The following is a 16,166-nucleotide window of genomic DNA, read 5'->3' on the forward strand; positions in this document are numbered from 1 at the left end:
GTACAACCTGTTTAGACCATGCGCCCGGGCGCTAACAGTTTTTCCGTCGTTAAAATAGCAAAAGTGGATTTGGACACGCCCTGAGTGCATCTGCTCCGTGCGCTTTACACATTGCGTTTAGATCGTTAAAATAGGGCCCTAAGAATTCATTAAATAAATATGAGCGCTGCATGTTTCAAAGTAGAAACATGCCACTGTTGTGCATTCTACCGTCTTGCGGTTTCAGAACAGGTCACAATTAATGATCATTGCGCTTTTATGCCATACGATTGCTTATGATTTATTGTTGGTAAATTATGAGTGTTTACTTTGTGGTGTTTTTATTATAATATGTTTTAAATGGTTGTAAGAAAGCATCTTTTGTCTCCCATCATCTTTGTGAATGTTAGACGGCAATAGTAAGCCACAGATGTTTCAAAATAAGAGTTCTTCTTGGGGTTTTCTCTCTAATGAAAGTTCCCACATTAAGCACTAAACTTGTTTGGTTTTTTTTGGTGGTTATTATTGGCACACACACATACACACACACACACACACATTTATGTATATATAATTATATATGTACAGCATATGCTTAAGTACAGTTTGAAGCAGACATTTTTAAAATGTACTTTTCATATTCTAATAAGTTAAATAGCTTTTGTAGCACATTGTATGATTCATTTTTATTGCACCCACCTTGGGAAAATGCAGACATCAAACCCTGATTTTGGGCAAGGGCACTGTATTTTTAGACTAAACTTACCGTGTTAATGCTAACATTTTGTAATTGGTTTCTCTTTCTCTGTAGCTTTGATGTGGACAATGGCACGTCGTCAGGACGGAGTCCCCTGGATCCCATGACGAGTCCGGGTTCAGGCCTGATCCTTCAGGCCAACTTTGTCCACAGCCAGCGGAGGGAATCCTTCCTGTACCGCTCCGACAGCGACTATGACCTGTCGCCGAAGTCGATGTCCCGAAACTCCTCCATCGCCAGTGACATGTGAGTTCTGGAGCCGTTTAAACTCTTGTGCCATTCTCCCATAATCCTTTACTTTATTTTGGGTCAGTCAAGTTTTATTTAGATTTTTTTGGAATGACTTTTGTTTCACTGAGCGAAAGCACACTAAAATGAGACGTCATGCTTGTATTGTGATTCCGCTTAATTTCATTTGTTCATGCAGATATCTTACGGTTTTCTTTTCTAGTAACCAAAAACAGTTCAAGAATTCTCTCTATGATCTGATATAATGTCTTAAAACAGATAAAACTACAGGTTAAAAAAAGGACCAATTAGCCCACAAGGATGTTCTGCTGTCTCATCCATTGATGACGTCAATGGTTTCCTGTTGTTTGAGAGAGTGTGTATGTGTGTGTGTGTGTGTGTGTGTGTTTGTGTCTTTATATTTAATACAATACTTATATTGATCAAAAATGACAGTAAAGACATTTATAATGTTATAATCATTTGAACTTTCATTAAGGGAATCATAAATAAATTGGTTTCCAAAAAATGCATTAGGTATTAACCGTTTTCAACATTGATAATAATACAAAATATTTATTGATCAGCATAATAGAATGATTTCTGAAGGATCATGTGACACTGAAGACTGGAGGAATGGTGCTGAAAATACAGCTGTGCATCACAGAAATAAATAATATTTTATATTATATTCACATAGAAAAGAGTTATTTTAAATGATATGTTTTTACTGTATTTCGGATAAATAAATGCAGTTTAGGTGAGCATAAAAGACTTCATTGAAAACAAACTGTACTGACCACCAACTATTAAACGGTAGTCTGAATAGAGAAGTATTTCAGGTCAAACTCATCCTCAGATCAGTCTAAATGCGTGACTGTGATGTATAAAGCCACAGTTTTAGTGTTTTTGCCTCTTTCGAGAGCTTGGTGGCCAAAGTACACTTTAATCGTCAAGTTTGGATCGACATGAAGGTGATCTCTGAGTGAACTATTCCTTTAATACGGCGTGAGAGAATCAGAGAGAATAAGCGGTTAAAGAGACATGGTCTTTCAAAACAGCCATTTCTCAAACCACAAAGGCAGAAGAACCAACGTGTGTAATGAGCTCTGTATCTGTGTGTGTGTGTGTGTGAGTGTGTTTGTCTGACAAACTGTGTCCTTATCGATAGGAATAACCACCTGCCGAGGCCAGGCCTGGTCTCTCGGAGATCTGAGCCGGTTATTAGTGGAAAGTAAGTTCTGGCTCTGGCTCGCCTGTCCTTACGGCAGCTCCTGGCCTTGCTCTTCCTCAACGAATGCTCTTGCTTGTTTAATCTGCATCACCTTGCTTCACCTGTAGACACGAGCATCACAGTCTCACATGCATTGAGAAGCCTCACCTACACCCTCACCATTTAATGCACAGAATGACGACCAAATCAACAAAAACGTAATTATCAGGTTGATTTGATTAGTTGACAATTCTGGGCATTAAAACCTCTGTGTGTCGTGAGAATATAGGAGTACGTGATGAGAGATACCGCATGGAGAAGACAGAGTTCGGATGACATGCCGCTTGTGGCTTAGACGTGTGTGTGAATGTGTGTTTGTCAGTCTCCATCTTTGCCATGATCCTGCATTGCATGTGACACTGATAATGGTCGTTCAGAAGTGCACATCTGACTATTATTGTTATTATTATTTCCTCCAGTCAGCGTGAATGCATACACTCATTTGAAGCCCACTCGACACCCTTTGTTTTGTTTTGTAGTTTTGGAACAGAACGTGAGAATACAACAGCATAGAGGTGTATTTATTGAATTATATCAGTTCATATGATCATGGTATGTCTAAAGCAAATGGAACGGTGATGGATGATATCACAGGAAATTGTCAGATCAGTGCACTTCCTCTCTCTGGCCTGATCTTTTGCAAGCTCAGAGCGTTTCTCTATGTAACCCTGCACTGGCTCATGCATTATGTAGAGTCCCGAGGGATGGCGGATGCACGTTTTCATTTCATTCTGCCAGAGAATCCATTCTCAGCAAGAAATGGCAGGAAATATCATGTCGGTTTCTGATATTATCCTTTACAACTGCTCTTGGAGTTTTAGAAGTTCATTGGCCTTTGGAATAGCAATTTTTGATAGTCAAACACATTTGGTTTTGTTCAAAAGAATAATTCATTTTCAGTTAGAGGCTTGAAACATACACGTCGACATGTTTTCCAGGTATGCAAGCTTGACTTCACGTGTCATTTCGTTCCAAAATGTCAGAATACAACTCAAAACACTACTCAAGTAAGCTTTGCATTCTCTGTGAGCATTAATTAACATGAACTATCTTACATCTGTGGTCAGTTTTCTCTTTCAGTTCAACTGCTGTCATGATGGAACAACTGTCTGAAATTGATCTTACTCAGAAAGCTAGTAAAACTTGTTGGACCGTTTTCGTTGTAGCTGCCTGAATAATAACATGTTAATGGCACATTGCAAGAAAACTTGGTTTTAAATCAGTTTATTTTCCTTTTCGTAACTTATTTTAGTACCATTGAGATTGTCTTATAGTCGCATGCACGACCTAAATAAAAAAAATGCACGGGTAAAAATGCGCATATACTTGCCGGAAACCTGTCAAAATAAAAGCTTGCTGATTTTAGGTTTGAACATTTAGAAAAATCATTTTAAACTAATATGTAAATATTAGTGCAATAATAATAATAATAATAATAATAATTATTATTATTATTATTATATTACACCAAATCTCCAGGTGCTCTCACGAGAACAAGACTGAAAAACATACTTTCATTTTTGTTACACTTTTAGTAATTTTGTTTCAATGTCATTTATTTTAATTATTAATTATGAATTAATTCATTAAACTTATTTAAATATTTATGTATTAATTAATTACTTTTTTTTTAAGAGTAGTTTTTTTTCAGAGATTTTACTATATTCTTTCCATGAAGGTGCTGATTTCAGAAGACAAACATTTAACACAACACAACAAATAAATAAAGTTGCTGTTTAAAGATTGTCTTTTTTGCTGGTATTTTCAAAAAGCTCACTTTAAGACGAGCCGGTGCCATCTGTGTTTTCTGCTGAATTTTGGGCTTTGATAAGCTGCGTGCTTCCTCTCCATTTAACTCTTGTGAAAGACATGACCATCTCAGCATACTGAGCAGAGAGCTGATAAACCACAGTTAGTTCTCCTCTCTCTGCAACGCTGTCAGCATCAGAAACACACAGATGTGGGGTTCGTCTGGAGGTCACACACGTGATCTGGAAACTTTCATCTCCAGAGCAGTGTGTAGGATAGCGTTCACATTGCCACCCAGTTAAAACTGCACTGAAAAGTCTTTAAATGAGCTGATTGTTGGTTGTGAAATGGCAGCAGGTTGTTGCACTTGTCGAAGCTGTGGCCTTGTGCTATGTTTAGAGTGCATGCATTCTGCAGCAGTTGGACGGGAGCACGTGATACGCTAGTATGCACGCCTGCCAGTGACCTTTTCCTCCTGGACGGCGTGTGGAAATGTAGCACTGAGGGAAGCCGCCATGGATACATGCACACACATGGAGGTACAGACACACTCCATCATGCTTAACCGCAGGAGCGTCAGCGACACCCATATGCTGAAACGGACTCGGGCCACGCGGGAAATCGGACGCTTCTTCAGCCAGCCGGATGACAGGCGGAGAGGGTACATGGTGTTTCGTGCTGTTTTTGAGGTTTTGTTCTTTGCTCAAAAACCCAGACGTGACTTCAAACTCCTCCCAACAAATTCAGCACGCTCGCACCCCTGCTTACTCAACCTTCTCCTTACTACCTCCCCGCTGCAGCGACTAAATGCTCTTACTCACACGTCTGTCCTGCTGTCGCTCTCTCCACTAGCTGCTCACTTACTGTATTTCCAACGCGTAAATGAGCCCGAAGGATGTGAAGGCAGAACGCTTTGAGGTCAGGTTATCCTATTAAAGGGGCATTCACTCTTGACAGAGATTTACTACTCCGGCTTTATGGTTCCTACGGTCATGGAAAACTTGGAATTATGTGGGAATTAGAAAGCCATGGAAAGTAATAAAATGATTTTTATATTCGACATTTAAAAGTTTATTGGTTAGAAATTGTGATTTGTTTTAAAAGTGCAGCTGCTGTAAAAAAAAATTTGTTTCTTTTTTCTTTTTTTTCTCCCTTTACATCCGTTTTTTTTTTTTATTGGTCAGATCATCGTTGGTTGATCATTGTTATTTTAATATTACTGAGATACTATTATAGTTTTAATTCATATTTTGAATGTTTTTATTTGTATATTTTCTATTTTATTTTAAAGTTTCTGTAATTTTATTTGTTTTAAGGTCTACAATATATAATTTGTATGAACCTATTTTATTCTTTATTTCATTGATATTTTTTCATGCTTTTCAAATGTGGAAGTGTGATTAAAAGGCCTATGCTGTCATGCCACATACAAAATATTTAATTTTAACCATAAAATATCTCTTTATAACAGGAAAACATATCTTGATTATGAAAAATCTATAGTTTTATCGACATCTCATTGCAATATAATTGTGTGGGAAAAAAATTATATATATGTTGCACCAATGTGCCATTTTGTATTTTTGTAATTTTGTGCTCTTTTTTTTTTTCAAGTAATGAAAAAAACATACCCTGCTATAGTGATTTAATCACTGTCAGTGTGAACATCAGTTTATATTTATTTATTATTTAAAATGCACTATACTTTAATTAACAGCCTTTAATAGAGAGGAAAGATGATAGTCAGAGGAAAGTGACTGAAACCTGTATCCCCAAGAGCATCACAGCTCTAACATGTCGCAAGCGTGTGCACGTCCCGTGTGTCACAGGTCTGACAGGTTAAGGAGGAATTTACAAGGATGTTGAATAAAAAAATGTTTTTTTGCATCGTATTCCTCATTTCACACCACATTCCCCTTCACATCAGGACAGCCAGGATAACGAGCAAGGGTGAGACAGGTAAAAACTTGATGAAAGTAAGACAAAATCCTTCGTAATGTTTTTCAGGTGGGGTCAGGCTGCTGCCTACCCAGGGAACACTCAGCATCAGGTTATTTAAGTACACAGTCAGCAGCGTTTTGGGGTATTGTAGTCACAATACTAGCTAAAGTGTAGTTCTGAATCTCCTAGTACTTGATGGAAATGTTGATGTTTGCTCATTTATTATGTTTAAAACTCACACAGTTGATTTTCTATCGTTTTGTCTTTATCTTTTTGTTCTTGACTTCTTTGAAGCCTTTGAAGTTGTCCTTCCTCTTTGGCTAAACTGTTGTTGCATAATGAACGTTTCTTGTATTTTTTATACTATTCCGAGCATTTTTCAGTTGACTTTTGGTGTGAAATCTTCTTGTACACAATCAGACATGAGCCGCATGTGTGAGGCTAACTGGATGTTCTGAATGAAGCTGAGATCTGAATGAATGGAGGTGGTCCTCACAATGTAGTGAACATTCACTAGCACTGAAAGCATTAATGCAAGCGTGTCCCTGCCTTGTTGTCTCTTGTCACACAGACAAACCATATCTCCCTCCTCCTGAAGGACCAAATGCAAGAAAACCATACAGTTGTTATCGATGAATCTTTTCGAGAAGAATCTGCACTTTTATTAATGATATGGTTTGTTTGTTATGACAAATGCATGAAACATTATAAACATGCATATCACGCGTTAAGAGAGTCATTTTCTTTGGCATTGTAGCTGAGGTGTGTATGTCACAATGCTGATTGTCCGTTCTCTTGCAGTCATGGAGATGACCTCATCGTTACGCCGTTTGCACAGGTCAGTGACACAGGCCCTTCTGCACCAAGTCAACATGAAACTACAATTTTACTTCCATAATATGATGCATCACACAGTTCAACAGGATATTAATTGAAAAACACTTCAGGGAAAGACTTGTATCCATAATGAGCTGAATGGATGGTGAAAAGTACTTGTAAATTAAGTGTGACTGGTGAAGTCAGCCTAAAATTAAAGGTGTTTTGGTCATTTCTTCTTGAAAAATTATTACTGCCTTAAATCTGCCGAAGTGAATTGTGCACAAAACGACAGGGAATGTATGTCACCTTTGTGTTTATAGTTTCAACATAGTATTTCAGCTTCATGTGTGACGAAACCTCAGAATTTGAAGCAAGTTTCACAAAAGCTCAGTTTGTCCTAACTTTAATATTCTGTTTAATGTTAAATGTGATGCATTAAACGCAAATAGATGTTACTGACCTCAGGTGTTTTGCTCTTCTCTTGAAGGTGCTGGCTAGTTTGAGGACAGTACGGAACAACTTTGCAACGCTAACCAACCTCCAGCAAGATCGTACGTCCAACAAGTGAGTGCAGTTCCGTCAATGTCATGGACTGCTGTTGATGTGCAAACGGAGCAGAAGAGGAAAATCACCTGATACTTTGACTGCAATAATCAAATGTATTAATATCTGTAACACGTTGTTATGCTGAATTTTCCCAGGCGATCCCCCATGTGTAATCAGCCTCCTCTCACAAAGGCCTCCTTCACAGGTGAGATGGTTTCCCTTTGGTTTTTATATTATTTCAGGAATTTAATAGTAATTAACTCTCTTCTTGCGCTCTCTTTAAATCCAATGATTTATGGAGATCTCAGTAATGTCCGTTCTTTCCTGTTGGTTGCGAATGTTGTACTTTATGCTGTCATAGCAGCAGTTAACCTCTAGAGAGCATCAAAACACTCTCATTCATGCAGTAACCTCTTTTTTTCAGCAAGGCTGCTCAATTTTGCAGTGCTAGCATTTAACTTAATACACGTTTCTGCAGTACTGTAGAAAAGAGATGCACTACTTGGCCAAAGCTTTGTGGACATCCAGTGGAATACTTTCCTTGAAGATTGCAACTCCATATTAAAGTCCAGTAGTTTTCAAATGACATGCTTTAGATGGTTTCCCATTGGTAATTAAACTTCCATTTTAAACCTCTTAACTGAATTAATATCAGTCTAAACTGTGTATTTAACTCACATTTTCTCACATTTTCTTCATCTGCTTTTCAATTCAATTGATGTGCAGTATTAATATAGAACAGTATCTGACTTTTGATTGCAGACTTTGGCAGATCTGAGCACAGTTTGAGATCTGAAACACTAGAGGAGATGCATGAGATTACTGGGGTGTTTTTCTCAGGAGAAACATCTGAGAAGCAGATCAACACCATATTAAATACCAATAATTTTGATGGTGGATGCTAATAAAGCACTTATAGATCTGGTCTTTGGGTGTATGCATGCTTATAGATGCATGAGGAGCATATCTTCCAAAAGAAGTAAACATAACCTGCTTTGACATTCGTGAATCTCTCAAATTATTAATAGATGTGGCGCAGCTGGCAGCCCACCAATCTGACATGATACTCGCAAACTCACGCCATCTCGCTTTCATGCTCAGCCAGAGACTTGCCTCCAGTTTGGGAAAGCACGTGTTGGCGTCTTTCTGGGACTCGCAAGTCGAGTCCGTGAATCAAGATACTCCCCATGACCTGTCCTTCATGCAAACGTCTGATATGGAAACTGTCATAAACGCACACAACTCATATCAACACTTCCCCAGTTTAATGCACGTGCTGTAAACTGTGTAATCAGGCCATATGAGAAACAAAGCCCTAAGATCAAAGTTGCACTTTACTCCGAGGCGCCTGCCAATATGGACTGATTCGGTGCATTATCGGCTACTTGTATATATAGCAACTGCTTTAAACACAGAGGTCCCGCCCCTTGCTTTCTAAAGATCCAACCTGACGGTGGATGGCATAAGCATCTCAAAAACACGGAGTCTCACGAGAATGTTTTTCACATGGGTCCCACTTTAAACGTGGGGTCTAGGTGATGTCAGGCTGCTTTTCTGAAAGTGTTTGCGTCAGCCTGAGGCTTCTGTTTCCCACGGCTGCTTTCTGGCTATTACTGGAGAGGTCTTGTGTATTACAAGACTGCCGATCCACTGAGGGGTGACATTAAGGTTCTCTCAGAAACTGTTTGGCATCTAGCAGGGCCAGGTGGTGGCTCTGAGTGATTTATCTGGAGTCTATCACACGTCTCTGAACTGCTTGAGTGAAGTTTGATGAACTACAGTATATGGATCAGTCGATTACTAGAGAAAGGCCACCATTGAGAAGTGGTTTTTATTGATTTGAATTGAAGCATAATTTAGCAGCAAAATAGGTGAAACATCAGGTTTGAACATTCTGGAAATAGTAAGTTAATAGTAGAAAAATAGTAAATATAGTGTTTTTGTCATATTTTCAGAATGAGAAAGTCTAAAATGACTGAGTCGTGTTTCACCATAAAAGCAAACAGTTTAATTGGAGCCTGTTTTATGACCATAATTTTAAAGCTTGGTTATTTGTTTGTTTGCTTTTAATTTAAACAATATTTTAATAAATAGTAAAATACTACGTGATACTAATGATACTATTAAAAAAGTAATATTGTGAAAAATATTATTACTATTTAAAATAACTCTTTTCTGTTAAATATTTTTTTTATATAATTTATTTCTGTGATTTTAAGATGAATTTTCTGCATCATTCCTCCAGTCTTCAGTGTCACATGATTCTTCAGAAATCATTATAATATGCTGATTTGCTGCTCAAGAAACATTTTTAATTATTATTATATATTTGAAAACAGTTGTGCTGCTTCATATTTTTTTTTTGAAACTGTGATGCATTTTTTAATGGAAATTAATTTGAAATAGAAATCTTAATGTAACATTGTAGAAGACTTACTGTCACGTTTGATCAAGTTAATGCATCTTTGCAGTATAAATGAATGAATGTATACATAACAAGGGTTAGTTCACCCAAAAATGAAAATTAGGCTGCGTTTTACTCACCCAAGAGGCATCCTAGGTGTATATAACCTTCTTCTTTCAGACGAATCCTGTCAGAGTTATATTAAAAATGGACTTTGATCTTTCAAACTGTTTAATGGCACTCAGAAGGTATTGCATTCCTTCAGTCCAAAAGATGTGAAATAAAAAGCGCACAACCTCATACGTCATGCTCCCAGACTTGCTTCCAGCGTACAACAGTGAACGCATACTAGATGAGCGATTATTATGTTTTAAATGTGGATATTTTTCTTACAAAAAAAAATCGATTAACTACAGGAGGCCTTTATTCACCCCCTGGAGCCATGTGAGACACTTTTTTATTTCACGACTTTTGGACTGATGCATGCATCACCCACTGAGTGCCATAAAACACTTTGAAAGATCAAAGACAATTTTTAATATAACTCTGACAGGATTCGTCTGTAAGAAAAAAGTCATACACACCTAAGATGAATCAGGGGTGAGTACAATCTTTCAATGTAGGATTCTGATCAAATTCAGACAGTTTTGATTATTTTAAAATAGGCTTTTATGCTCTAAAATAATTAGATTCTGGGTTGAAAAATGACCTGGATATTGCTTGACCAAGGGAAGGACCAAAATCTCTGAATACTCTCTTGAATGAGTTTATTTTCAAACTGCAGCTTTTATTTAGTGTCTAGCCTGCAGTCAGAGAGTGTGTTTGCTCGATCTCTTGTGGACTCCACTCCAGAGTTTGGCTGCAGTCCTGTCCTGCTCTCAGTCACAGCAGCTTCTGAGGGGCCGGCACCGTACACAAGAAGAAAGCCATTGACGTCAGAGGAGATGTTGTCAGCAAGGACAGTGGACCCCTGCTCTTGAATTCTCCTCAGAGTGATTGGACAGCTGTTTGAGGAGAGAGCTAAAGAAATGTGGGGGTTGTGGCGGAGAGGATTCCACACATGATGAGATCCTTTCCCACATTTTCTCTTTCTTTGTGGGGCTCGTGGGACCCCAAGCTGTTTTTTCCCTCCTGACCCCTGAATTATGATAGACAAAGCTGCTGCTGACCCGAGTGTGTTGCATGCTCTGAGTCAGAGGCTGATCTGAGCGTGCACAGCACTGGCACACGCAAAGCTGCATGCTACATTTTCTCAGTATATTACTCTTAAGGTTGCCCTGTAACAATAGCACCAAGATCCTGTGACCTCTGAAGAGCGTGTTGTGATTGTGTCACACTTGTTTCAATGAATGCTCTTCTTGTAACTTTTAGCTCTCCTCTGTGTAACTCAATACACACGAGTAGAATTGCAACATTTTGTCGGCACAGTTTGAGTTATTGTTTATCATCTGTGTGGTATGAACATATGCACATCCTGTGACGCAGGTTAAGGTTTAAATGCACTAGTCATCATAACTGCACAGCCCGACATAATCCAGGATTATGAAAAAATGAAATCTGGCCCTGAACGGATCACATTGGTCCCATAACAAAGATTAATTTTCAATGGTAATCTGCGTAGATTGACTGTCACGTAATCTTCAAGCATCACATTGGATGAATCTGCGCAAATCAGCTAAAGTAAACAACCTCCCAGGGGCATTCTGGGACATGAAAGAGCAGTTGCTGTCATGATAGAGCACAGTTTTGAAATCTGATTCTTCATAAGTGAATTTTAGGCATCTAAATTTCACGATCTACCATAGAAAAAAAAAAAATTCATCGTTTAATACTTTTGAAACATTAAATAAAAAATAGCTTATTTGAAAAATAAACAAAAATATTATATAATAATATTATCTAATAATATTGTAATATTAATCTGATAATGTTATTTAATCTATATCATCTTAATAATACTTTATAATGCATCTAAAAATGTTTAGGTTCATATATATCGTTCATATAGGTATCATATATATATATATATATATATATATATATATTTTTTTTTTTTTTTTTTTTTCTTTTTTTTTTTTTCTTATTTGGCCATTCTGTGATTATCAAATAATTTAAGTTATTTATATATATATATAGAGAGAGAGAGATAGATAGATAGACAGACAGACAGACAGACAGACAGACAGATAGATAGATAGATAGATAGATAGATAGATAGATAGATAGATAGATAGATAGATAGATAGATAGATAGATAGATAGACAGACAGACAAAAATAGAACTGCATCTACACATTTGTAACAGCGATCTTGCCCATTTTGCTGACAGCAGTAAGTCTGCAGGGATGCTCGACTCCTGCTCCATCGCTCCGGTCCAGATCTTGCGTCTCTCTCTGCGTCGTGCTCTCCAGCTCTGTAGGTTTGTGGTTTCACAGGAAGCCGCTCATGTTTGTGTAAAGCAATGCCTTCTATGTCATGTCTGTGTAGCTGAGGTGCGCTCTCACTGTGCTGCTTGTGCATGCTCTTCTTTTACGACTCTGGATATAGCTGCTGCCCAAGCTCTCTAGGAACACTGGGCAAAGCCTGTCGCCTCATAAAGGGGTCTGGATCTGGGGATTTAAATCCGGTGCTGAGGGGACCTTTTTGTTTTCTCTCTTTTGCTGTGAGACAGAGCGTCAGCTATAAGACATCCTCTGAAGTTCATGGACCTGTGGAGGAGACTGATTCTAATCCAGCGTACGGACATGGGATTGTCAAGGCAACCCGCTGGGAATCAGTAGAAGCGGATTAAAAAGGGAATGTCTGCTTGTATGTGTGTGTCTGTTTTGCTTGCTAGGAGCATGGGGCTCCAGTGCGCTCTACACCAGGAGTCCTGCACAGCTGGACTGACAGTGGTGTGACTCCGTTTTATTGCGTCGACCGGCTCTGGAGTTTTTAGAGGGCAAGGAGCAGCTCGTTGTTGATTCTTTAGCTCTGATCTTTTCTGCACAGCATGAAGGGTCACCCATGTGTCCGCCCTGGAGATCCCAGCGTGGCTGTCTACGACGTGGACGATGTCCGGGAAGCCTTGGCTAGCCCGGTCAAACGCCTCAAAACTGACCATCCCCTTCCCTGTCTCCCACCAGAGGAGGCCTACCAGAAACTGGCCACTGAGACCCTGGAGGAGCTGGACTGGTGCCTGGACCAGCTGGAGACCCTGCAGACCCGACACTCCGTCAGCGAGATGGCCTCCAACAAGGTGAGTCACCGTTCAACTTCCCACCTAACGCATGGTATTTTCCACTCGGGAGCTTACGTCGCACCTAAGATCGAAGGGCTTCCCCTTGACTTAATGTCATTACCGCCGCTGCCCAGGGGAGCTCAGGTAATTGGTGTGATTTGGCAGGGCTGTTGGCTCGCAGACGGAAGACGTTATCAGGTACTGTAGAGCCAAGATGGCTGCCCCAGGGGGTGCAGTTTCAGGGAGATGCACACACGAGTCATGTACGTGCAGGATTGTGAGTCAGGGTTGTCCATCACGCATCCTGCTTCGGCATGGCTGACGACGTCCGATGGCTCAATGCGCTATCAAAACACCAAATGCTTGTTGCCCCACTCTGTGAGTATAAACAACTCTGTCCTTTACGCTGGAGTCTGTTTATGCATGCATGCATGTGTGCGTGTCTAGCCCATGCTGGAAGACCTTAAGTCAGTCTGAAGCATCGTTATCATTGGAATTGTGGGTCTGTTCTTATTGCTGATTTCCATACAGGCATCTTTTAATGTAGCACACCACTGTGCCAAAGACTTAAAAAAAGCCAGTAAAGCTTCACTTTAATTCTTTTCTGTGGAGGGTTCAGGGAAATACGGGATAGAGGTCTTGTTTGTTATGTGTTTGGTGCAGGTCTAAGAGGAGGGGAGGTGCCAGTATTACTGAAGGTCATGAATCATTTTTCACATTGGAACTGGGTGATATAATGTTTGTTGTCATGTAAATGTTGAATGTCTTTTGTTGGATTTTGGCACTTTGAGTGGTTGTTCCACAAAACTGGATTTTTACATTTTTTAAGAAAATATGAGTGGTTGTTTGCATGTGCAAAACTTGTGTTATGATGGCAGGGAGTTGCTGTGTGATCGCTAGACTGTTCTAGATGGTTTCTGGGGATATCTAGTTTGTTTTACCTTTTCGGGCCTACTTCACCCTGCTCCAGAAACTTCTGAAAATTCAAACGTCTACAGGTTTTTTTTTTTTTTTTAAGGCCAGTTTGCTTGTTATAAAGCAAATAACCAATAAATAAATATGCTTAAAAAAAATTAATTCTGAATTGGACATGAAAAATCATGATTGGTGCATCACTAATTAAAATACTAAATAAAAGGCCTCATATTGGAATTACAATCTTTTTCTATCAATTCTTCAATAGGAAGATCTTGCCTTTCATAAACGCAAAGGTCAGTGATCTTGGGATTGAAAAGGTTGGCGACCAGTTTGTACAGGATTATGCCTATGGAGATACAACCAGATGTGTGTCTGTGTGTTTATATTACCCAAACACCTTCATATAATGAAATGTAAACATGTTTGCAACATCCCGTATTAGACAATGTTTACATGTAAATATCCCTGACTCTATTCTTTGTTCCTGCCAACTATTATAGTTTTTTACAATCTATGGGTATTATATAAACTGTTTACAGTGACACCAATTACATAACCTCACCATATCACCATACTTTATTGCTGAATAGAAAGGAAGCCCTCTTTGTAGAACTGGTTTTAGGTCAGACACTGGCCGTCTTTAGGTGCCGTGTGGCTGCTTTCTGTCCGCCTTGAATTTTCTATGACTTGAATTCAGCATATGCTTCTATCTCAAGGCTCACCGCTGATATCGAATGAGATGCTGCGTGTCTAAACTTGCCCAGGCTTGACATCATGGCATCCTGACAGCATATGTGAGGGTTTTAACATTCACACACAGCAGACAGGCTGCGATATGCACAACCAGACTCACGCTAGAGACGTGACTGCATCAGTGTCCTCGTATTTATCACAATGTGCCTTAACATTTCAGGCCCAAATAAGCGTTTAGGCAAAGAGCCAGTAAGATTCTGTAATGTTTCCTAGTGGACCTCATTAACCTTTCAGCTGGGTGTCTTTGTGCCGCATGTGGTGCGTGTGCATCGTCTGCGCTGTCTCTCAGCCCACTGCAAGGCTCAATTTGTCTGCATTGCCATGGTGACTGCAAGCATGTGGGATCCGGCACAAGTCTTTCTGTCTGCGCTGTGACGGGGAGGGCATGTTGTTGCTGTGTGTGTGTGTGTATACTGTAGATATTCTGTTCATCAGTATGCAGTGTGGCAGGCCTATGCCGGTGATTCTGGAGCATGCTCAGTGCATTCAAAAACAAACCATAAAAACACGCAGGAGAGATGGAGGGGCCGTGAAGGAGAGCTGCTTCTGATTGGTCCAGCGAGAACAAATGCAAAACGCCTTACGCACCTGATCATCATAATATGATGCGAAGAGATGCAAATGAAGCCAACAGCTCTGTAACAGCACAGTGCATCACATGCTAATTTAAGTGTGTTATCTGATCTCTGACTGCTTTATTGCATAACATACAGTATATTGTGACTTGAAACATCAAATGATTCTAGAATGTACCATTTGACAGATTTTCAGACCATTTACTGGTATCAACTTTTGTTTAGACATGTAAAGAATCCCCAATGACTGTGAAAACAATAAATCCAACATCAGCAACTAAATAATCCTATAATCCCTAACCTAAGGGCTCAAATTTAGAGGATTTAATGGATTTAAACAAACCCCTAACCTTAAGAATTAAACTACAGCATGAAACTTGTGTTGTTTGTACTCCAGACATGAATGATTCCTCAAATTATGTCTTGTTGAGGAACGTGCTGTTAATTTACTAAATGATCCTAAACATTTTAATTCAAGGTTGGACTCATAATATACTGTAAATATATATAATTATAAATATATTTTTATAAAAAAATTATATGAAAATATACGTATGTGTATATATATAAATGTTTAATATATATTGTTTATTGCTTTTAGAACAAAAAAAATATATAAATATATAGCTATATCACAGATCACAAAATGTATATAATTATAAAAATAATTGTATATAAAATAATTATATATAAAAATATAAATACACTGTAAGTACACTATAAGTACATGTAAGTACACGTAATGTAAAATAAAGTGCAACCAAAATATTGTTATAAATATAAATATTCAAAATCGTATATGTACATATGTAGAAATATTTTTAAATAAATGTAAATTTCCTGAAAAAAGGACATCATTCGAAAGTTTAGACTATATATAAGGTAACAATATATAAATCTGGAAGTTTCCAATGAAGTTTCGCTCGTGCAGTGGTTAAAACAATGTATTTGTTTTGTACACATGTGCACCGAACCGAAAGACCCATACTGAACATTTTCAGTAC

The 16,166-nt window shown here is 38.6% G+C and overlaps 1 protein-coding gene across 11 annotated transcripts in view; it reads left to right on the top strand.

Annotated features, from left to right (window-relative positions):
• Positions 1-16,166, top strand: part of LOC128020821 (cAMP-specific 3',5'-cyclic phosphodiesterase 4D) — a 167,703-nt gene that overhangs the window by 140,245 nt on the left and 11,292 nt on the right. For 6 of the 11 annotated variants that reach the window (XM_052607556.1, XM_052607557.1, XM_052607560.1 and 3 more), the window contains 6 exons: positions 791-982; positions 2,136-2,198; positions 6,729-6,765; positions 7,234-7,310; positions 7,448-7,497; positions 12,822-12,934. In XM_052607556.1, the coding sequence (XP_052463516.1) occupies positions 791-982; positions 2,136-2,198; positions 6,729-6,765; positions 7,234-7,310; positions 7,448-7,497; positions 12,822-12,934 (532 nt within the window). Of the gene's footprint in view, positions 1-790; positions 983-2,135; positions 2,199-4,284; positions 4,648-6,728; positions 6,766-7,233; positions 7,311-7,447; positions 7,498-12,687; positions 12,935-16,166 lie in introns of those variants that run through there. The other 5 variants (XM_052607558.1, XM_052607564.1, XM_052607565.1 and 2 more) reach the window with 3 other exon arrangements.

The sequence above is a fragment of the Carassius gibelio genome, chromosome A10 (assembly GCF_023724105.1).
Source record: "Carassius gibelio isolate Cgi1373 ecotype wild population from Czech Republic chromosome A10, carGib1.2-hapl.c, whole genome shotgun sequence".
Classification (NCBI taxonomy): domain Eukaryota; kingdom Metazoa; phylum Chordata; class Actinopteri; order Cypriniformes; family Cyprinidae; genus Carassius; species Carassius gibelio.